General features: G+C 53.9%; 2 protein-coding genes across 2 annotated transcripts; one reads left to right on the forward strand and one right to left on the reverse strand.

The window, feature by feature from the left end:
• The first annotated feature begins 4,050 nt into the window (after window positions 1–4,050).
• WBP2NL (WBP2 N-terminal like) lies at window positions 4,051–14,604 on the forward strand. Its single transcript, XM_050892374.1, has 8 exons — window positions 4,051–4,109; window positions 6,596–6,704; window positions 7,245–7,380; window positions 9,513–9,605; window positions 10,419–10,637; window positions 11,051–11,179; window positions 11,559–11,635; window positions 12,553–14,604. The coding sequence occupies exons 1-8, from the start codon at window positions 4,051–4,053 to the stop codon at window positions 12,598–12,600; spliced, it is 870 nt and encodes a 289-aa protein (XP_050748331.1). The 3' UTR covers window positions 12,601–14,604.
• A 239-nt stretch (window positions 14,605–14,843) lies between these two features.
• Window positions 14,844–20,388, reverse strand: NAGA (alpha-N-acetylgalactosaminidase). The gene is made up of 8 exons (XM_050892364.1): window positions 20,225–20,388; window positions 19,364–19,538; window positions 19,042–19,219; window positions 18,685–18,779; window positions 17,848–18,009; window positions 17,169–17,366; window positions 16,810–16,953; window positions 14,844–16,538 (listed from the first exon to the last, which is right to left on the reverse strand). Exons 1-8 carry the CDS (start codon window positions 20,386–20,388, stop codon window positions 16,356–16,358), a joined length of 1,299 nt encoding a protein of 432 aa, XP_050748321.1. The 3' UTR covers window positions 14,844–16,355.
• Between the last annotated feature and the right edge of the window lie 1,659 nt (window positions 20,389–22,047).

Consider the following 22,047-nt stretch of genomic DNA (forward strand, 5'->3'; position numbering starts at 1 on the left):
CCCCGCTGTCACCCGGTATCTCTGGATATGACAACCCACCCCTGCTACCCTTGACTCTACCATGGGCCTGTCTCTGAAGCATGTGGCGCATCTTCCGTGTGTGTGAGAGGATGCAAGCGTGAGTGTGTGTGTGTGCGTGTGTGCTTACCTATGTGCCAGAGAGGGACCAAAGGCGTCTCCCCCGTCCTTCCCAAAGTGTCCTCATTCTTGGTTTGTTTTTTGCACAGCGGACTGTCCGTCATCTTCCTTTCTCTTGTTTCTGTGTCTCAGCTGTGTGTCTTCCCCGGGGGAAATAGGCATGGGGAAGGATTTCTGGGGGCAGGAGGGCTTTGGAGGTGAGAGGTGTGGGGCATGCTGTGGTTCTGGTTTTATCACTTGGAGACATGGCAAGGAGAGACTCCAGGAGAGATGGTGGAGTTGGTGCACGCAGTGTCTTCAAGTGACGGCAGCAGAGATTTCTCCTGGGTCCTCGGTGGGTGGGAAGGTAGCTGGTTGGTCTGAGGGCATGGTGGCCCAGCATTTTATCCCCATTTCTGCTGTGGCTTCCCAAGGGGAAATGGCAGCTTGGAAGTGGATAGATGGGAGAATTGACAGACTGACATGTTTTGCGGTTCAGAGGAAGTGACCGGTGGGAGGAGACAGAATTAGTTCTTGGGCTGTAGCATCTATTTGAGAAGCATCAAAGTACTTGGAGAAGATAGCCATATTTTCCAAAAGAAGCAAAACCCAGAGGAAAAGAACGTGTTCCTGCTGCAGAGGGTGCACTTGCCCCGCCCAGTGCTAAGATCAAAAGCCATGCTTGTGTCACAGGCTTTTGATCCTGTGCAGATCAGACCAAGCTGTCCTGAGGTCACCCCACCTCACCCCCCATTGCAGCAGTCTCTCTCCACCAGCGCTGAGCAGGTCCCGGCTGAACCTTTCCCCCACAACACGGCCCCTCTGCTGTGGGAGCGCCGGGAAGATGGTGCCACAGGGGGTCCCTGCCGGGAGCTCCCCCAGGGACAGCCCCGCTCGACACAGGGCCTTCAGGATCTTGGAGGAGTGCAGAGAGCCCTGGATTGAGAAGCACTGGGCCAGGGTGTCTCCCTGGGTCTCCACTGATGGTGGGAACACAAGAGATCCCTCCTCCTCACCGAAATGGCTGCGTTTGCTACTCCAGCAGTCTCAGCTTGTGCTGCTTCTCCGCACTCCTACTGCCCTCCCAGCCTCCATGTCCTCCTCTCCTGTGCTTGTGTCCTCATTCCCTTTTAGCCCTCCATGGCTTTCGTCCTTTCTTTCTCTATCTCACTTTCTCTGCTCTCGACCCTTTCTGTCTCTCCTTCATTTCTCCGAGTACTTGAGTCTTCTTCTTCTCCAGGCTGTTTCCTCCCTCTTCCTCTCCCAAGCTCTCACACCTTCTCATCAATGTGCTTTTGTGTCCCGTTGAGAAGCTGTCATTTTACCTTCCCCTGGAGGGGACAGGGAGGGAAGTTAAAGACCTAGAAGCAGAAAGAGGCACAGCTTTACTGAAGACTATATGCTCCTGTCTAGCCAGTGTCAGCTCTTTTCTGGATGTCCCTGAGCCAGGTGGAAAGCACCAGGGCTGGCTGGGCAGAAGGGAGGAGGGGAGGAAATCACAGATGTTCTGAGTTTGGCAGTCTCTGCCTGTCACCTAGCATGTCACACAGTTGGCAGGGGCTGTCACCTCCAGGAGAATAGCCGGTTGCATTTAAAATGCACGTGCAGAATGCCATGGCATGGGACAGTAGTGCTGTAAGTCAGGGGAAGTGCAGTGGGTTTGGGATGGGGGTTGGAAAGGCTGGCACAGGAGGGAGGAAGAGGTCCCAGGGAGGGAACAGCAGAGGAGGACTCAAGCCAAGCCTGAGGTTGGTTGACAGAGCTGTACAGGGGCCAGGGCTGGGAAAAGGGTGCTCCAAGCCTTAGCAAAACCGTCTAAGAACATATGTCCGTCTTGTGGCTTTCTCTGGTGCTGCCACTGCAAAGCAAAGGTCTCTTCACTCTTGCTCCCACCTGCCCACACAAATCAGCCATTCTCAGCACCGCTAGGACGTGAGGGCCATACCGGCCCTTCGCAGTCCTTTCACCACCCAGGTTCACGGCTCCTGGTGTTCCTGTATGCAGCGTGTGCATACAGCCTTGCACTCGCCTTCCCACCTGCACCAGGCCTCCTCGGCCCCACACAGAACGCAAGCCTCGTCATCAGTGCCAGCAGCCGTACCACGGGCCCTGCAGAAACCATCCTGCTACGCTGCTACCCATCCTGCCACCCACACTGGCCATCCACAGCCCAACGCAGGGTCAAAGCCTCCTCCCAGCTTGTCTCCACCAGTCGGCCAGGCGTGGAGGTGTCCCCAGCATCACCGGCTGCCAGAAGCATCTTCTCAGCCTACTCTGCTGTGACTGCTCCTGCCGAGCCTCGACATAATCTTTTAAACCCAGTGCAACAGGAAAGACTCCCCCAGGGCTTTTCTTCTTCACTGCACTGAAGCATGAAGCCACGCTCCGTCGTCTTTAGCGGGGGCGTGCGGAGGTGTTCCCTGCACTTGCTTTCTCACACAGCTCTTTGGTGGCCGTGCGACTGCTCGAGAGGAACTCTCTTGCCACTGGGCTGTGTCGCCCCAGGCTGCGGTATGGTCATTTCTACCACTTTTGGGCCCAAACAAGGGTTATGGCAGAGAGCCAACACTGCCCTGCTTGAAATGAAAACAGAGCAGACCTCACGCAACAGAAGAGAGAGATTTTCCTTTGCCTGTAACGTGGATTGCAAGGACAAGGCTGTGTGTTTTGCCCTATAGGTTTAGAAATTTTTGTTTGTTTGTAATAAGGTGGTTTTTAAGCTCTGCTCTGTAATTTCCTGTCGGATCATGGACTACTTCTAAAGGATCCATAAAAGCTCGCTGAGAAAAGCAAGCTCAGGTATTCCTCACTGCCATCTGCTCATGCAAATACCAGTATCTGCCTATCTACCAGAAAGTCTACAAATGGCAAATACAAAAAATTTCCCATGTTGCGTGACAGCTGGAGATACTGTTGGGAAAAAGTCTCTGCTGATGGATAAGCTGGGAAAAGCCTGAACGGATCCTCGCTCTCGTGTGCCACCAGCTGAGTCCCAGGATGACCACAGCAAGTCAGATGTTCCCCTCAGAGATACCACTTGAACCATATCATAGGGGGGTAGAGTCTAAATTTTACACCGGAGGTACCCACTCAATGCGTTCAGAGACTCACAAACTCTTCACCGCATAAGCCATTCACCAGAAAAATTTTGCAACGCATGGTAAATCCCAAAGGTCTTTTTTTTACGCTGGAGAAATTCTATTTAGGCTACGACGGTAATGAACATCACGGCAGGCGTGGTTATGCTGCGAGCAGAGCGAGCAAGAACAAGCAGCGCTACGTGTAGGCACTAGTATTCGTGGTTAGTTGTGAGGCCAAGTTAGTTACGGTTCATTACGGTGTGTAAGCAGGCGCCTCGGGGGAAAGGCTGCCCAAGACCCGCTGCCAGCACCTTTCCCACCCCAGCAGAGGTCTCGGAAAGCGGGAGGCGGCGCTGCGAGGGTTACGCGAACAGAGGACGGCAAAAACCGCGCTCCAGCCAGACACCGGACCGGGCGGTTTCGGGAAAGCGCCTTCCCCGGCCGGCTCGGGCCCAACCGGGAGCCGGCCGCAGGCCGCCAGTGCCGCCGCCGCCAGGCCGGGAGAGGAGAGGAAGGGCCGGGCCGCGGCCCTCTCCAGCGGCCGCCGCCGGGCCTCAGGCAGACCGGACGCCGGGGCTGCCCCGCGGCCCGTCACGGGGAAGACGCGGTGCCCGGGGGCGGGGCGGGGCGGGCGGTGCCGCCAGCTGTAGCGTCCCCTCCGCCGGCGGCCATTAAACCCCGCGTCGCCTGACAACTGCCGCCGCCTCATTTCCGCCTCGCGCCCGCCGCCTGCCGGGAGGCGTCACTGAGGGGGCGGGGCGTCACGGGGCGGGGCGGGAGGGCACCACCGGGGGGGCGGGGCGCGCGGGGGCTGACGCCACAGGGTCAGGGGCGGGGCCAGCGCGGGGGCAAGATGGCGCTGAACAGGAACCACTCGCAGGAGGGTGGCGTCGTCATCCCCAATGCCGAGAGGTACCGATGGGCGCCTGCGGGGAGGGGGCCGGGCTGGGGGGGTTCCTCCTCACCCCCTGTCCTCGCAGCAGGGCCGGGCCGGGGGCCGGCGGGGCCCGGTGGTGGGAGGCAGCGCGGCCCCGCTGGGGCGGCCCTGTCCCCCGTCCCCTCCTAGCCCCGGCCCCGGGGGCCGTGTTATTAAAGTCCTCCGTGGGAACGGGCTGGGGCAGGCAGTGGGGAGCGGGCCTGGCTGGAGCCGGCGGAGCTGCCCCGTCGTCACTGCTGAAGCTCGGCGGCCCTTAGTGCCGCTCCAGCGGGCGTCCTGGGTGAAGAGTGAGCTGCCGTCGCCTGTAAAAGACAAGGAATTGGCTGCTTTTTTTTTTTTTTTTTATGTCACGCAGTTAGCTAGTGATGTCAGAGAGGCAGAGACCACTTAAGGTAGGAGTTTTAATCACTTGAATTCAAAGTGAGGAAAACCTGTCGTCAGGGGTGAGGCCTGAGCAGAGCAGGTCCCTGCTCGGCGTGGGAGGAGCACCTCTCTTCGTGAAAGCGCAGCCAGCTGCTCGGCGCCTGCCCTCGCCCCGAGTGGGGACTGACAGACCAGCTTGACGGGCTTGGGCTTCGGTTTGATTGTGTTCGGGTGCTCCCGGCATCCTGGCCTTGGCTAGAGAAATCCTAGAAACCAGAGGCCCAGTAAAGGATCATCGAGTTGGTTTGGGGCTGGTAAACAGTAGGAGAAATACACTCCAAAAATATGCTCCATATAATGTTGAGTTTGGAACTGACTGCTAATACTTCAGTCAGGGAAGTCCTGTGCCATGTAGAGCTTTTGCTGGTTTAAAGGAGAGCTCTCTGTCCTTGACCTCAAGCCATTCTTCGAGGTGCTGCCTAGTCACAGCGTGGCTTCCCGGGGTTCACAGCCCTCCCATGACAGCCCTGGACAGGCACGCAGGTGCAAACCAGTTCAGCAGCCTAATTACGCCCAGTGGTGGTGGCTGCATGTTATTTGCTTGTGTGAGTAGCTGGGAAGGAGTGAGCATTACAGTCACTACGGAGAAATTTTTCCCAGTGAGGCAAACTGACGTGAAATGCTGCTACAGGGCATAGTTGAGGAAGTGTTCTGGTAAGATCCAAGCTGTCGAGGAGTTGGTTTTATTTAGCTTAGAAGAAATGTTTCCCCTTTGCATCTTGGAAATGGAAAGAGCTCTGCTGCCTTGTCAGTCTGTCCCTCACAGCCAGTCTGAGAATCTGCATCTAGCTCAACTATGAAGTAATGTCCCAGTAGAATTTCTTGGTCAGGTTGTTTATTTCTCATTAAAGCTAGACTTCTTAATGTCTTCCTGCTTGGATAGCTGCATTTTTCAGATACATCTATACTGTTATGTTTTTCTCTTCCCTAAAGAGCACATGACCTGAAACTACAGGGCTTTTGGTTGTTTTCACATATGGTGGCCCTGCTGATTCCTCCCTTCCCCCAATAATTTTGTAATTTTCTGACTTGATCTGACTTCTACAGTATGCTGATCAGAATACATAAGGACTACTTTAGATCCAGCCTCTTCAGGCTTGTGTTGGGTTAGGGTTTTGTGTTTTCTTTTTCCATGCTCCTGAACCATAAAATGCATCGGATTCTTCTGCCACTGTAACACTCTGCAAGGCTTGTCACCCCCGAGGCTCTCTTGTTTATTCTGCAAATTTTCTTACTAGGTGGTGTGTTTAGGATCTGCCCTGTAGATTCAGTGGCATGCTTTCCCAAGTTGACTCTTTCATTTTTCCTGAAACTATATTTAATTTTTAGGCACCTCCATACCCCTGACCCTGCAGTGTTCACAGTTCTCATTTGGCTTTGCGTCATTAGCAAACTTTGCTAATGTTCCCGTAGATACCCAACAATAATAACCTTATTGCTGACATTACTGGCTCCTTGTTTTGTTCCTTAGCATGGTGCTGTTTATTACAAATACTTACTTAAATCATGTGAAGCAGGGTCAGCAGCGAGGGTATTAGTGAAGCAGCTTCCTCAGTTTGCACAGTGGGTGCGGTGTTACAGCAGTGCTGTTCTCCCGTGCGGTGGCCAGTGCTGGATTTGAGCATGGACTTGGAGAGAGAGGCTTGCTCTGAGATGATACCCTGGCTTCAAGGGGATGGTTTTAGACACCTCAACCCTTTCTGTGCCCTGACCTTTGGGCTGAGGCCCTTCTCATGCGGAGAGAGGAATTCCTCAGCCTGATGGTTTTGGAGGCAGAAAGAGAAACTGTTGTTTAAAGTTTCCCTTTGTGGAGGAGGAGCAGGGGTTGTCACAGGTGAGAGGAATGAATTCTCCCACTCTGCATAAATCACCCCTCTCCGTTCAAAGGAAAAACGGCAGGGCTCACATCAGAACTGAGTCTTTTGGGATAATATTCAGAGTTTCTTCTGGTGTGCTATCCCACTCCCTGTGTGATGGGGGTGTGTGTCAGAGCTGTTCCTGAGTTTGTCTCTCCAATTTGTCTGATTTCCTCCTGTAGTGTTCTCAAACAGTGTAAAGATGTGGAGCTCTCCTTCAGTGACGTGACGGGCAAGCCTGAAGCCTTCAAAGGCACCAAGAAAGGGGTGCTGTATCTCACGCCTTACAGGGTAAGTCTGATGCCAGCAGGGCTGCTTCTTTCTCAAGGGATCTTGTAGACTTTAGACCAGAAACCTAGTTGGTGATAGAAGTGATTTTTGTTATGGTAGGAACCACTGAGAGTACTAGGTACGAGAAGGGAAGGTGGAAATAGGGTAGTTCGTGCCTCTGTCACAATCCCAATTCCCTACAAAGGCACGTGCAGTCCTGGAAATCGCTGTCTAGGGAATATATTTCATATAATAGTCAATATTACTTTCCTTGAAAACTGTCATAGCTTATCCTTAAAAAGCAGAACAATAAAACTCTGTAAATGTGCATGTGTGTTTTAAGTGGTATATTATTTTGCAACATACATGCTTCAGGCAAGTGAGCCATGTGCCATCAAATCTGTTTGGGATCCCACAGTATTAAAGCTGTGAAATAACACAGTGCATACTGATACTAGGAGTTAAGTTATCCTTTTTTTGGATGCTGCTACAACTAGAACTCCATGACCACCCTTTATATCTAATGCAAGTAATTCAGAGGCATTCCCTCCTGTCTTGCAGATGATCTTTGTGTCGAAGGGCAAGGATCCTATGCTGTCTTTCATGATGCCGTTTTATTTGGTGAAAGGATGCTCAGTCGAGCAGCCTGTTTTCTCTGCCAATTACATCAAAGGACAGATTCAGGCCGAGGCAGGAGGTATGTGCCCATGCTTTGTAGACTGAACTCTTCCCAAGTGTCACAAGTCCTTTTCTGCTGAACATCAGATAGGCGGCTTATGTGCACAGGAAGGACAGACAGAGTAGCTGTGGCAGCATAGCTAGTATGTCCACGCTGAGGTAACTTGTGTCTTCTGAGCTTTAAGGCACTGCTGCTGTGTTACTTTGTGCCCCCAAAACTAGTAACTGACTTTCGCAGGATGACTTCTGTTTAATCCTGTAACTTCTGCCTTGCTGTGTATGTCATGTTTACTCGGTTTCTGCACATGCTTGTTTTCTCCCGTCTTTGACCTGGAAGGGTGGGTAAGTGACCAAGTCACCAGTCATCGGTATTGATAGACAGAATTAGCAACCACTTTTGTTTTCTGGGGGTCAGTAGGCATTTACCAACTTGGGTACATTTGCGTGCATCTAGGACGCTGCCGTATATCATTGATTTAGCTTTGTTCCCAGTTTGATGATGAAACTGTGGTAAGGCTTACAGTCACGGTCATGACCAAACATGGGCAATTGCAGAAGATAAACAGGGATTAAAAACAAGGCTTCTGGTTCAAATTTCTTCCCTCTTCAGCCCTGGAATTAGTTTATGTGCATTTTGATGGCATCTGGAGAGCTTATGCTTTTGCTTTCTGTTCGTAACAATGTTTTAAAGTGACTGGGTCCTGTGGGGATTGTGGATCAGCCCACTTTTTCGGGCTGAAATCATACTAAGACAGTGGTTTTAAAGACGTGAAATTCCAAGGGGATGACTTTATCCGTGGTGGATTGTTTTGTTGTATTTCTATACTTTATTTCTACTTTGTCCCCAAGAGACTATCTCTACTTTTACTAACGTCATTGTTAGACAAGGAAGATAAATCTTATTTTATGAAATCTTTTATTTAAACAACATCTTTTTTCTAAAAACACCAAAAAACTAAAGCAACCCCCCCAAAACCCACCAAAAAAGCCTGTACCAAACAAAGCACTCTTAGTTATCTTGCAATATCATCACCTACTTGAATTTTTTCTGAAAAATTGCTATTATACCTAAGCATTTATAATCTGTCTGAGCTTCTGTGCGTCAAAGAGATTAAAAATGTTGCATTTGATTTAAATCCTGGCTTGAGTTGCTGTCCTGGTTTTGGCTGGGATAGAGTTAATTTTCTTCCTAGTAGCTGGTACAGTGCTGTGTTTTGGATTTAGTGTGAGAATAATGTTGATAACACGCTGATGTTTTAGTTGTTGCTAAGTAGCGCTTATCCTAAGTGAAGGACTTTTCGGTTTCCCATGCTCTGCCAGCAAGCAGGTGTAGAAGAAGCTGGGAGGGAGCATGGCCAGGACAGCTGACCTGAACTAGCCAAAGGGATATTCCATACCATGGAACGTCATGTCCAGTATATAAACTGGGGGAGTTGGATGGGAGGGGTGGATCGCTGCTGGGGCATTGGTCAGTGGGTGGTGAGCAATTGCATTGTGCATCACTTGTCTTTTCTTGGTTTTTTTTTTCTCCCTCTTTTTTTTGTTATTTTCCTTTTCATTACTATTATTTTATTATTAGTTAGTATTATATTTTATTTTACTTTAGTTATTAAACTGTTCTTATCTCAACCCACGAGTTTTACTGTACTTTCCCGATCCTCCTCTCCATCCCACTGGGAGCAGGGAGCGGGGAGCGGCTGCATGGCGCTTAGTTGCTGGCTCGGGTCAAACCACGACAGTTGCAGATCCTGATCTGTAGTCCACTGAGGTCAGCAACAAAACTTTATTTGAGGGCTTTCAATTAAAATCCTTGGTGAATTAAGCGTTCTTTCTTTACACTGTGTTCATTATTAGATTCTATTAAACCTTTCAGGAAAGAACAAAACAGCCTAGTATCTAGAGTAGGCTGCTTCTACATAACCATAGTGGGGATCATCTTTTAAAGGGTAAAGAAATAAATTCCTGATCTTGAGATACTATTTTGGGGGACATCTGGTAGCAACGCTATGACTCTTTCCCCCTGGCAATAGGATGCAAAATAGTTTTGAAATAAAGAAGAAAAAAAATAATTGGAGTACTAACTGTTTTGCTGTCTTGACTGCTACTGAGGACGTTAATAGTCTGTTTCAATTCTAATTCTCTCTCTCCTAGGTGGCTGGGAAGGGCAGGGGACATTTAAACTGACTTTTAACAGTGGAGGAGCCATTGAGTTTGGACAGCTGATGTTCAAAGCTGCCTCTAATGGTAAGGGATCTTCAGAGCCTCCAGTTCCCCCGTGGTTGGCTGGGCTAGTTAGAGAATAGTGCTCTTTTTGAACTTCATGGGAAGAAGGGTACCCTATGCGCTCTTCCACAGCAATGTATTTCTTCTCTTTGCAGGGCAACTTTTGTTTTCCCTTCCAAGCCTTTTTCTTTATTTCATCTTAGTGCTTTGTGCAGTCAGAATATCCTGGGGTTTGTGCTTCTGAGGTGGACCACCTTTTTCTACGGAACCTTATTCTTCCTGGAATAAAGTTGAAATATGTGGTGGTGAAAAATTGATTCACTTACCTACCCTTGGCTCAGTTCTATAGTAGTTGAGTAAGATGGGGGAAGTTAACGTGCACATTTGGAGAGGGGGAAAAATAAATTTAAAAAAATAATTTCTATTTAAAACTTTCAAATGGGGGAAAAATGTACTTTTTTTCTGGTAAGAAAGTTTTCTTTTTAAAGAAATGTGCATGTAAAAATGTACAATTTTTTTCTGATAAGAAAGTTTAAAAAGAAGGAAAAACCACCCTACTGATACTTGCTTTAGAATGGTCTCTTCTTCCAGCAGCGGGAGCTCTGTGATGGGACTGGTACCTGATAGCTAGTATTTTTGCAGCTGGTTTCCTTTGGCACCCTGTGAACTTGGAGCGAGGAGTCTAATGCTTTTCAAGCACAGTACTATGCCAGGACTGTATAGTGAATTTAGATGGAGGGAAACGGTGCTGCATGAACAGGACTATTTTCCTTTTATTCTGTACGTTTAGTTGTAACAAAAGGATGTCTGGCTTACTAAACATGTGCTCCTTAGCTTCCAGTGGCGTTCCTCTCCAGAACCCTGGCTATGGCTATACACCTGTGCCCGGAGGGTATGCACCCGCCCCGCCTGCTCCCGGGGGTTACTCACCTGCGCCGGGAGGCTATGCTGCTCCTCCACCACCAAACGGACCATATCCTTATACACCACCTCCGATGAATGCCTATGGACCTGCTCCACAGCCCATGGGATATCCATATGCCCAGACTCCAGGTTTGGAAGTTGTGTAATGATGACTGGCAGGGTGTGTTTGGTGTTAGTTGTAAAGAAATCACAATGGTGCGGTGAGGGATACTGTAGTTTTGTCTCCCTCAAGGATCCTTGTCCTTGCAAAAATCTGTCGCGTGCTGTTGATCACACCCGTGTGTCTCTCTAGTTGCAGCTGGATGGGAGGTGAAAATGTGGTTTGTAAATTGTGCTGCTGCTTGGCAGAGAATTGTTGCCTGCTGGCATGACGGGCATTAGCAAAACATCAAATCCCTGCTGTCTGCGTCCCTGCCAAGCCTGCAGAGCTTCCCTCACCGCTGCTTTTGTCCAGAGCTAATGTGCTGCTGGGCCTGTGAGCTCTCTTCCCCTCTGTCCCATTGCCACGGTCCAAAGCATCAATCCGGTGTCGTCTTTTTCAGGTATTTACCCACCACTTCCAAACATGAACCCCATGTATGTGCCACCTCCTCCCCCCTACTCTGGGCCGTCTCCTACAGGACCCTCAGCCCCCTCGGCTCCCCCAGCCTGGGTGGGCCCGGGGATGCCAGGTAAATGGGACTGGGGGGCTACCAGGGTCCGGGTGCAAAAGGGTGCTTGGGGGCTTGGGCTGTGGGTGGCGTTGTGGGCACAGTGTGGGGTGGGGAAGCTGTTGTTGCAGGAGCTCAAAGTTGTCTTGATCTATTATTTGAGATAACAGAGTGTGGGGGGAGCTGCTCAGCTCTGCACCGCACAGCTTGTGGTCAGCTCTAGCCAGCTTGCAGCTTTCCTGAACTGCTCTGAATTCAAACCCAGCTTGCTGCAGTTGCTGTTGGCTCTTTGGACCTTTGTTGCCTCCTCAAAAGAGCTATGGCTGGGGAGAAGGCTCTGGGGCTTGGGCCACTGCCTAAGACATGTGAGATGGCTTCTTTTCTTTTTTTTCCTTTCTAGGGGGCAGTAAGGCCACGGAAGCCGCTTCCAGTGCATATTACAACCCTGCCAACCCACACAATGTGTACATGCCAATGGTGAGTACTGCGCCTGTGGTCTGCGTGTGCCTGCTCCCTCTTCTGTCACTAGTAGAGACAGTGGTTTGCTTTCCTAGCAAAGTCTAGCGTGCCTTCATATTGAACGTGCACAGAAAGTATGCATTTTCCTGGGAGGGAGGCGTGCATGTTGGTCCCATGAAGAAGGCTTGTTAAATCCTCAGTCAGGAAAGGAGGAGGGCCTTAAGATTCATCCAGTAACAGCCGTTCGGTACTTGTCTTGCTCTTAAAGGCATAACAAATTTGCATGGGCACAGAGAACACACAGAGCACTTGGCTCCTGTTGGGCCTGAAAGTGGGGAGAGTTAAAGAAGAGCAGGTCGCTTAAGGATGAGAGCTTGTGGGTTTCTCTTTCACTTTTTTTTTTTTTTTCTGGGCTGCACGGAGACGGGGAGGTCTATTACTGTTCAGTCAGTGGCAGCTAGTAGGTAGGCTGTAGCCTACGTCTGGTACGTCGCAGCCAGCGTGCCTGTGCCCTTCACTGCCTCGCGTGGCTCTGTGGTGGGCTGGAGACCGATGGAGCAGCAAAGCTGGCCCTCAGCCCAGGGGCTTGGCTGTCTGCTGCGTCAGAGCTATGAACGTCAACAGAGACAAAGCCCTGGAAGTGAAGGGAGGATGGCGATTAAAACAGATTAAATGGTCTATTTGCAATAGACCATTTGTTACCTGGTTTTGAGGGGACCTTCACTCGAAACGTTATGGGAGGCAGCATATATCCTGGTGCATAACTGATACTAGAGAGGAATGGTGTGATGAAATGACAGCTTAAAACACAGCACCTGGCTCTGTCTGTAGCTCACTGAAGAGCCATCATTTGTTGTGAGCCAAGCCTGGGAATGCCTGGGAAGAGCTTGTCATAAAACGAGCAGGGTTGTTGACTCTGCTGTATCTCCTTCCAGGATCAGCCACCTCCTTATGCACCTCCTGAGGATAAGAAGAACAACTAACAGAACGAAATTGCAACCAGCCTCCCACACTCTCTCCCTGAAGACAACTTGGCTGTTACTACCCCTCGGGTTAGCATATCTCTAGGTCTCTTTGTATATATACAATATATGTAGTGCTGGGCAGCTGAGCACCTGCCCTCCTTAAACATTAAGTCAGTGGCAATACAAGGCGGAACAACAGCACTTTCCTGCTTATTTGCTTTATCTCATGGGGTCAAAGCACTAACCTTTTGCTCTGCCATTGGCTTGAGGAGAGAGATGGACGACTTCTTAAACCACCAATAGACCACATCGCTAATCTAGGACTAAAATATGAAGGCTCTGGGATCTTGGAATAAAACTACTTGGAATGCCAAACTTTTGACTTCGTCTGAAGCACCATCCAAGGGGAAAGGTATAGAGAGCCATGAGGTTCCTTGCATAGACACTTGGGTGCCCTAGAAAGGTGTTAAACTTCCTTAAATTCTGGCACAGCTCAGCATGAGATGGACTCTGAAAATCCTGTATCGTGCGGGAAGCATGTGTTTCATGTCCTGGACTAACAGTCATGGTGTGATGAACTTGTGAAGTGCATCCTAAGAGACATTGAAGCCTTTGGCTGTGCAAGAGGGAAGGGGATAGGCCCCAGTCAGCCTTGCCTTTGTAGACATGGAACAGAAAAGCAAACAAAGGTGTGCTGCAGAGCAGTGAGCTGATACTGGCAGGTGTGCAAATCAGTCTTCCTTTCCCTCTCCTAGAAGCAGGTCCCATATCTGCGCAATGATCCTGTGTCAAGCAGCCGTTCTTCAAGCGTAATGGAGTCAAGTGCTGCACAGGAGGCTGCTTGCCTTGGAGCAAAATATGTTACATTAGGAAGATGACCTGGCGCTAGCCTTGCCAGGAGACAGGTCCCGCAGCCCTGGCTCCCTCTGCTGAGCAAGCTTGTGCTGTGTGCTGACTCCACAGGGGAAAACCGGCCTTCATCTCTTCCTTGGGCCGCTACAGCCAGGGCATGCATGCCTACATCTGAGCAGCATGGGAGGGTGGGAGCTGTAACACCGGAGTTGGGTTGCTTAGGGGTGCAGTGCCTTCTCTCAGCTGGGAACCACTGTCTGGTGGGGATGTTACGAATGCTCAGCTCTCTTGCAGAGAGTGACTGCTCAGCCACAACCTTTCCTTCTTCCTTAGGACATAGTGCCATTAAACCTGCTCTGAAGGGAGTCTCTCTAGTCTGGTGGGGACCCTTGTGATCCTTTACATATGGGGTGACTGTACTACTTCCTACAGCCTTCCTACCTTTACAGTGAAGGGGAAGGAGTGTTTTACCCCTTACTTCCCTGTGTGCCAGGGCTCTCCTGTAAGTCAGGGTTGCACGACTTCCAAGTGTGAATTCCTAAAGCAGCCCTGCATGGGGGGAAGTAAATTTCCTTAACTATAAACACTTTTTAAGTCTGAGGTAGAGATAGTCGAACAACTCTGTATTTAAAAAAAAAAAATCAACCATGAATGTTTGTAACTTTTTGAATTGCACTTTAATACAGGAGTGTTGATGATACCTTTAGCTGCCTGTTCACTGTTGTGTGTGTTGTGTTGACCTTCATTCTTGCCTACTGCACAGAAGGCTGAACAAATGACAACCACTGGTGGTGGTCTCAGGTCGGCCGTGGGCCAGTCCTTCTCTCTCCCTGGTGCATGGCTAAGCTGGATCTGGAATCGGGTAACTGCAGGGAGAGAAGAAGGTGAGGCTCATCCTCTTGCTGCCTGGGGAGGGTGGAAGGCAGGTTTGTGCCTTTGCGCTTGCCCTGATATCCAGAACTGGCATGTGTTCAGGTCCTCGGGGCAGGCACAACACTGCATTTAGCAGGTGCCGTGTCACCACCCTCCTACTCACTACAGCTGTATTTGTAGCACCTCTCCTGTGTACATTTACTGCCAGAGGGAAGGCCTGTCTTTAAGAGGAACTCCTCACTAGCTGATTTTTTTTCCAGTGAGGGAAAAATAAATACATGGTAAAGGAAAATGGCACTTAACTGTGGACTGTGAAATCTGTTTCCCCTTGTGCCAAGGAAAGCTGTTGCCCTGCTGAACATGATGTAACTACTGGAAAGCTGTTTCCGGCTCTGCATCAGTCCAGTCTCTGACAGGAAACCAGTTATATTTCTTAGCCATAGTTGTTCCCGTTTTGAGGTAATGACCCTGTAATCCTACATTAACCAAGCAGCTATAGCTAGCAACACTGAATAAACATGAAACAGAGAGCCTGTGACCCGCTTCCCCTTTATTTCAATTAATTTGTCTCAATCACTCCCCAAGAACAAAGCCAGCTCCTGTGTACAGACATGAAGTGCACTCATCCTTTCTTGTTAGCACGCTCAAAGCATTGTGTTCATGTATCTTGCTGCTGCACTCAGAGGAAGTTTCTGGAAGTGGCCAGAATCAGCCATTTGGTCCTGCAGGAACCAGAGTGGGCGGGCAACCAGGAACCCTCCAGCATTGCATAGAAAGGGGAAACTTTTTTTTTTTTTTTGCCTAATCTAAAATGTGGTATTTCCCCAGTCTGAGGCTTAATCTTGTGTCGGTCTCCCTGGGCTGCAATCTTAAGAGGCAATCTTCACGAATGCTGCACCCCTCTCTGGGGCAGTCAGGGTAGGCCATGTCTCACCTAAAACTCCTCCACAGGATGTGCGCTGTATGAAGGTGAAGCAGCTGAGGGCTTTAGAGTCTATCCTGCCACTCAGTGCAGGCTCCTCCTTGGGATGGAGCTGTGAATGTAGCTGCCCTTGGGAGAAGGAGGAGCCTTTCCCTGAGAAACCCTGAGTGTTCAGCCTGCTGGAGGAGGGCCTGAGCCCCCTTTTAGCAGGAATTTCCTGCTAGAGCCAGAACAGGATGCAACTTGCAGCTCAGAGGCACATGTGACCATCTCCCAACTCAAAAGAAGACCCAAAAGACCTTAACGGAGCATCGGCATCTTCCCGACAGCACTCATGCACAACACACTATGGCTCTGGAGGTTTTGGTGCTGTACCACAGCAAGGCTGCTGGGGTTGTGCATGGCCAGTGGAGGTTTTTGCTCTGCTCAGCTGTAAAGTGATACCAGAGGGGCTTTAACACACTGCTAGAATGCATGCTAGGCTGTAGTAGTGCTGGCCTCCAGGATCCTGGCAGCAGGATCAGGCCTGCAAGCAAAGCCTCTCTGCACAGGACCGTCATGCCTCCAGGAGCTCTTGGTCCCAGGGAGGGTACATGGGAAGGGTGTAGCCCTATTGACAGCCCCTTAGTCTAAGCCAAGCTGATTGATTATAGCAAAGGAAAGAAGGTGACCAGGTCTGATCCTTGAGGCTAATGCCCTCACACATGGGGGGGGTCACTACCCTAGAAGATATTAAATCATCCAAAGCCTTTCCACAGGTATAGTTCAACCAGCCCCTGCAGCGGTCAGTGGTACCCAGCTCAAAGCAGTGAAGTGCTCAGGAGTCAGAGCTGAGAAACTCAAACAGTGGCTGGACTCTGCTTGTATGGCATCTTCCACAGGAGGATCTCGAAGGGCTTTGCAATCACCAAGGAATTATGCTCTGCACACCCTTAGGAGGTGGGTAACAAGAATTCCTGCTTTATGCAGACTGAGTAGACATCATCAAGCTGGTACCAGAGGAACGGTCACTTCCCAGCACTGCTGGGCACGCCAGCGAAAGGCACTTGCGCAGTGAAGACCCAGGTGCCTCAGGGTCTTGCAGCTCACCCCGGCACTGATCCACACCCCCATCTGCTGAGCCTCGTCACAAGAGGACCGGGCGGAAACCCTCGCCGGGGGCTTGCTGTCTGACAACGTGCCAGGGCTGTGCTGGGAGCACCGTGGGATAGAGATACCACATCACCACCCCCGAGGGGTTAATAACAACCGAGAAGTTGTCTCCTGTCTTTAAGCCGCTGATGATCTTCCCGCTGTACACGTCTTGTACCTGGAAGAGAAAGATGGTGGCTACCAGGATTTCCGCAGACCTTTCATCTTGAGGTCCAGCCCTGGTCACTGACATGGCATGGCGGGACAGGGCACAGCAGCGGGCAACAGCAGGGCGACACAACGGGCAGCTGCCCCTTCATCCTGGAGGCAGGGAGTGGGAGTCCTTCCCCCCCCCAAAAATGCACAGGGTGTCAACAGGGGAAGCTGGAAAGAGAGAGATCCAGGTGCTGCGTGGCTGCCCCACCATGCAGCATGCCAGTGGGACTCACCTCGTACATGGCATCCTCAGGGAAGTGGAGCTTGGCCAGGCTGGTAGTGTAGAGGAAGGGCATATCTGTCCTCCGGCTGAAGAAGACGAGGGCGCTGGCAGCCTGGGACAGCGGGCGCAGGAACACCTCGATGTGGGATTTCTCCTAGGGGTGGGGATGGGTGGGTGAGGCAGAGCTGCTGGGACCAGTGCTGGCCCATAACTTCTGACATTGCCCTGCAGGGCTGCTATGACAGCAGGTCCCCAGCTCCCACAGCTCTCTTCCTCATGTTTCTCTGCATTGCCTCCCTCTCCCTCCCTATTGTGATGCCCCATGCTGCTCCTGTCTGCTCTCCCAAACGCGTCCGCCTTCCCCCTAACCTTGACAATCCTGCGCCCCTGGATTCCCAGGGGGTCCTGGTTGATCTGGATCATCAGGCGGTTCTGCAGGATCTCCTTGGCGCTCGGGGAGATGGTGCGGAGATCCGTGGACATGAGGAGTGGAGCTGCCATCACCGTCCACAAGGCCATTTGGGAGCGTGACTGCTCGTAGCTAAGGCCAAAGTTTCCAATGATGAGCTGGAGGGGAGAGGGGGAAAAGACAGGAGAGGCAGAAAAGGGTTAGAAACTGGTCTGCTTGCCACACCTGGTGATGCTGCAGCTTGCTGGGGGGAAGCACGCATGGGAAACCTCACACATGCTTTTGCTTCCCCTCGAGCAGCCCACCACTGCAGGACATCCCACCCCTGCAAGGTGCTGAGCCATCAGCACACATTCAAACGCACTCACTAACACCCTTGGGTTCACCACTATCCCCCCTTGGGCTCTGCAGGGAAGGACAGGGACACCTGGACAACAGGACAGGTATACTCAAGCAATGAAGGGTTCTTTGCAACCTCAGGCTTTGCCCTTGGCTAAGCTGTGGGAAACACGAGCTTTGCCTCTCTGCTGCAAGAGGGCTCCTGCTCCTGGTGCTCTTCCTTTGCCCTGCCCCTAGAAGGGGATCCCTGGAGAATCCCCCTCCCCGGCCAGGGTCAGTGCACCCACCACCCGGCCGCACCATGTCCGGGTCATTCCAGTGGCCGGGGCCAGCCGCCGGCTGCAGCACGTCCTGGTTTGCAGAGAACCAGTCCAGGATGGAAAGCACGCTGTCCCAGGAGTCCTGGATGTCGTCGTAGTTACGCCACAAGTTGCAGACCTCTGCCAGGACAGTGTAGTTCACCTGAAGAGGAGCACAGGGTCAGGCAGGAGGGAGAAAGGACAGGGTCTGCAAGCTGGGGGAGAAGGGGCAGCCAGACTTGTTGAGAGCTGCAGCATCCAGAAGATGTTTGGTGTTTGCAAAGCACAGGGGTACACAGAAGGGCAACATCACGTAATGAAGGAGGACAGAGTCATATCCCACTATGACTGGGCACATCCCAGTATGATAGGATGTCTGGCAAAACAACCACAGAGGCCACAGGAAAATACGATCAGCTGCAAGAATGAGGGCAGCGTGGGATTGACTCAGAAGGTGGAAGAGGAAATAAATAAATGCAATTAGTTCTCAAGAAACATTACTAGGAGGAACATTCTATTTCAAGCACTTAAACCCAACAGGACCTGTCTCAGAAGAACAGACTGTCAGGATCAACCCCACATCAGCTGAGTTGGGTGGAGAGGGCATGCCCCAAGGCCTTCTTCCTCCAAACTCCCATCACCTAGCCATGTTGGGAACCCCAAGTGTCCCCAGATGCCTGGCAGGGAGGGCACGTCCCCTCCGGGGACCTGCAGCCCCATCCTACCAGGGGCAGAGCGATAAGCAGGGTGTAGCACCTGGCTCCCGCAGCTCCAACAAGAGCTTCCCCCAGGGCACAGGGGACACGGGGAAACAGCCACTGGACGGGACAACCCTCACCTTGGGGGGGAGCCCCCCCTGATACGCTGGCCAGCTGCAGGAGTAGATGATGGGGCGGCCTGTGGCGTTCAAGGCCCTCGCCATTTCTGGGTAGCCTTAGGGAGAGAAGATGACAACTGGTGAAGGCGGCAGCTGGCAGCAGCCTGTGTCCCAGCCTGCCCAGCCAGGGGGACCCCAGGCCAGCCTGGCCCCTTGCCTTACACCAGCTCTAGGGCACCCAAACTCCCTCCTCTTTGCGCAAGAGCTGCAACAGGAGGTGCAAAGGAAGAACCGGTTGGCCAAGCATTTCTGCGGACAGCCAGCCGCCCCGACCGAAGCAGCGAGGGGAGAAATACCAGCTGGCCGGGGAGCCTTTACCCTCCGCCTGCTCCTCTCCCGACGAGTAGCACCCATCCAGCTTCAGCATGTCCACACCCCACTCCGCAAAGGTCTGGGCGTCCTGCTCCACGCGGTCCAGCGTGGTGCCCGGGTAGCCCCCACAAGTGAGGGTGCCTAGGTCACCGTAAATGCCCAGCTTCAGGCCCCGGGCGTGGACCTGCGAGGAGAGGAGAGCTGCAAGGAGGGGACGAGGGGGGTCCAAGGTGCCTCCCAGGGACCAGGCTCCTCCATCCCCTCCCAGCTCTCCCGCCATGGTGGCGTGGGGACACAGAGATCCCCACCGTCCCCAGTAGGCACTCACATAGTCAGCCAGAGCCTTAATCCCCCTGGGAAACCTCTTGGGGTCGGGAACCAGCCGTCCCGCCGCATCCCGCTGCTTGGCAGACCAGCAGTCGTCAATGTTGATGTACTTGTAGCCCAGCTCCCTCCAGCCATCCTCTGCCAGGCGGTCTGCCATCTCGAAGAAGAGCGTCTCGCTGCAGGGCGGGGGGACAGGGATGTGGCAGGCTGAGACCCTGCGACCTCCATGCCCCACCGGTTGAGGTAGCCAGCGGGACTTCGGGGCTAACTGGGGCCTCTGGAGGGTCGCTCACCGCAGGGCTGGCCTGGGCCGTAGGGGAGGGGGCTGCTCACTGCAGGGCTGGCCTGGGCCGTAGGGGAGGGTCTCCAGGGCTCCCATTTAAACCCCGTCTGTGTCCCATTCATTGATCTCACCGAGGGGAAGCATTTCCCTGACACCCCCGCAAAGCCCGGCCACATCCTTCAGCGCCAGGGGCTCTCCAGCCCCAGCACCAGGGCACCTGAGCCCCCCGCCACCCACAGACTATGCTCCCCGAGATCCTGCCGCTGCAGGGCTCGCCCCAGGGACACAGACGGCGCCAGAGCCGTCCCGGGCCTGACGTCCGACCCGACCATCCACCTTCTCCTGCTCTGGCATCGCCCCATCCGCCCACCCGGGGCAGACCCCGGACACCAGGCCGGCGTTTCCGAGCCGGTTCCCTCGGGCAGGGGACACACAGGACAAGCCCTCCTTGCAGGGAGGGTGGGATGCCGCGCCGAGCCCCTCCTTGGCAGGGAGCCCCCGGGGGGGGGGGGGGGGCAACGGGGGGGGGGGGAACGGACACGACACACGACTCCCTCCGCCGCTCCCCGCCCCGCTGACCTGATGCAGTTGCGGGGGTCCGCCCCGCAGTCCACGTTGCAGCGGAACCTCTCCCAGGCCAGCCAGCCCATGGGGGGGGTGAGCGCCAGCCCGTTCTCCAGGGCCACGGAAGGCAGTGCCAAGGCCAAGACCAAGGCCAGCCCGCTCAGCACCGCCACCCCCATCGCTGCCGCCGGGGCACAGAACACCTCTCCCCGGCCCGGCCCGGCCCGGCCCCGCTCACATGATGCCGCCCGCATCACCTGACCGCCCGCTCCCGCCTCCCTCCCTCCCGGCCCGGCCCGGCCCGGCACCCAGCCCCGCTGCGCCCCACAGCGGCTGCACCCCGCCGGTATCGCACCCCTTTGCTGCTGTGCCCCACGGCCGTTGCACCCCACTGGCACCCCACTGGTATCGCCCCCCTGCGCTGTTGCACCCGATCAGTATTGCACCCAGTCGGTATTGCGCCCCGCGGCTGTTGCACCCCGCTGGCATTGCACCCCACTGCTGTTGCACCCTATCAGTACTGCACCTTGCCGGGTGCTGCTGCACCCCATTGCCCTTGCACCCCACCGCTGCTGCACCCCATAACTGGTACCTTGTCAGCATTGCACCCAGTCGGTAATGCACCCCATTGCCATTGCACCCCACTGGCCTTGCACCCCACTGCTGCTGCACCCCATAACTGGTACCCTGTCAGCATTGCACCCAGTCGGTAATGCACCCCATTGCCATTGCACCCCACTGCTGCTGCTCCCCACCGCTGTTGCACCCTATCAGCATTGCACCCAGTCGGTAACGCACCCCACTGCTGCTGCACCCCGTTACTGGCACCCTGTCACAGCCGCACCCCATGGCTGCTGCACCCCAATAGTTACACCGGGAGGAGGGGAGGGGGGGCTTTAGGTCCCCCGAGGCGGGACCCCAGGGGTACCCGAGGGGGTGCCGGGCGGAGCGAAGAGGTGCGGGAGAAAGCAGCTCCAGGCAGACTGCGGTGCCCCGCCGACCGCCTCCGCCCCCCCCCGCTGCCGCTGCCGCCGGCGGGGCGGTGCTGCCGGCGCGGCGGGACGGCCCTGGCGGCCGCAGGAGCCCTCCCCCGCCCGACCGCGGCAGGCCCCGGGCTGCCCCGTACCGCTCCGCCGCGCCGGGAGCGCCGCCGAGCAGGAAGGGCCCGAGGTGAGCCGGGACGGGACGGGGCCGGCGGTCCCGCCGCCGGGGCGAGGCGCTGGGCAAGGGCCGGGGGGGCGGCGGGGCCGGGGCGGCGGCGGTGGGGCGGGAGCGGGCGGCGGAGCCGGGCCGGGGCCGCGGGAGTCCGCGGGCACACGGCGAACACACACACGCACACAAAGACACACAGCCCAATTGCACACGCAGGCACACACAGACAAAGACACAGAGCCCAGCACTGCACACACACACACACACACACACACAGAGACACCCACACCACACACCCACACATGTGCCACCCGCTCCCACCACGGGACCCCCAGAGCCCCCTCAAGTCAGGGCTGGCGTGGGCCACCCCGGCTGCCCACAGCCTGACTATGCACGGCTGGAGATTCCTCAGGGCGCCACTCCGAGGGCAAAGCACCCCCAGGGAACAGCGTTTCCTTATGTCTGATGGGATTTTTGTCCATTTTCCGACTGGGGTCCGTGCCCCCTTGCCCCCAGCCCTGCCCCACAAGCCCTGATGAGGGGAGAGGGGCTCCAGGGAGGGATACTGGAGGTTGCTCAGCAGTGGGGAGCTTCCCCCGCCCCGATCTGGCTGGGGAGTGGCGGCTGTGGTTTGTTTTCAGCATATTTCTGTACGCTGAGTTTTAGCAGTTGGACATCCATTTGCA

The sequence above is a fragment of the Gymnogyps californianus genome, chromosome 1 (genome assembly GCF_018139145.2).
Source record: "Gymnogyps californianus isolate 813 chromosome 1, ASM1813914v2, whole genome shotgun sequence".
NCBI lineage: Eukaryota > Metazoa > Chordata > Aves > Accipitriformes > Cathartidae > Gymnogyps > Gymnogyps californianus.

What these genes read in the sequence shown, in the direction of transcription:
- NAGA (XM_050892364.1), bottom strand. Translation starts at nt 20,388, where the DNA reads ATGGGGGTGGCGGTGCTGAGCGGGCTGGCCTTGGTCTTGGCCTTGGCA. An exon ending in GACCCCCGCAACTGCATCAG is followed by an intron (nt 19,539 to 20,224) that starts GTCAGCGGGGCG and finishes CCCGCCCTGCAG; the next exon opens with CGAGACGCTCTTCTTCGAGA. An exon ending in GGGAGAGGAGCAGGCGGAGG is followed by an intron (nt 18,780 to 19,041) that starts GTAAAGGCTCCC and finishes TCTCTCCCTAAG; the next exon opens with GCTACCCAGAAATGGCGAGG.
- WBP2NL (XM_050892374.1), top strand. Translation starts at nt 4,051, where the DNA reads ATGGCGCTGAACAGGAACCACTCGCAGGAGGGTGGCGTCGTCATCCCC. An exon ending in TCCATATGCCCAGACTCCAG is followed by an intron (nt 10,638 to 11,050) that starts GTTTGGAAGTTG and finishes CGTCTTTTTCAG; the next exon opens with GTATTTACCCACCACTTCCA. An exon ending in GGTGGGCCCGGGGATGCCAG is followed by an intron (nt 11,180 to 11,558) that starts GTAAATGGGACT and finishes TTTCCTTTCTAG; the next exon opens with GGGGCAGTAAGGCCACGGAA.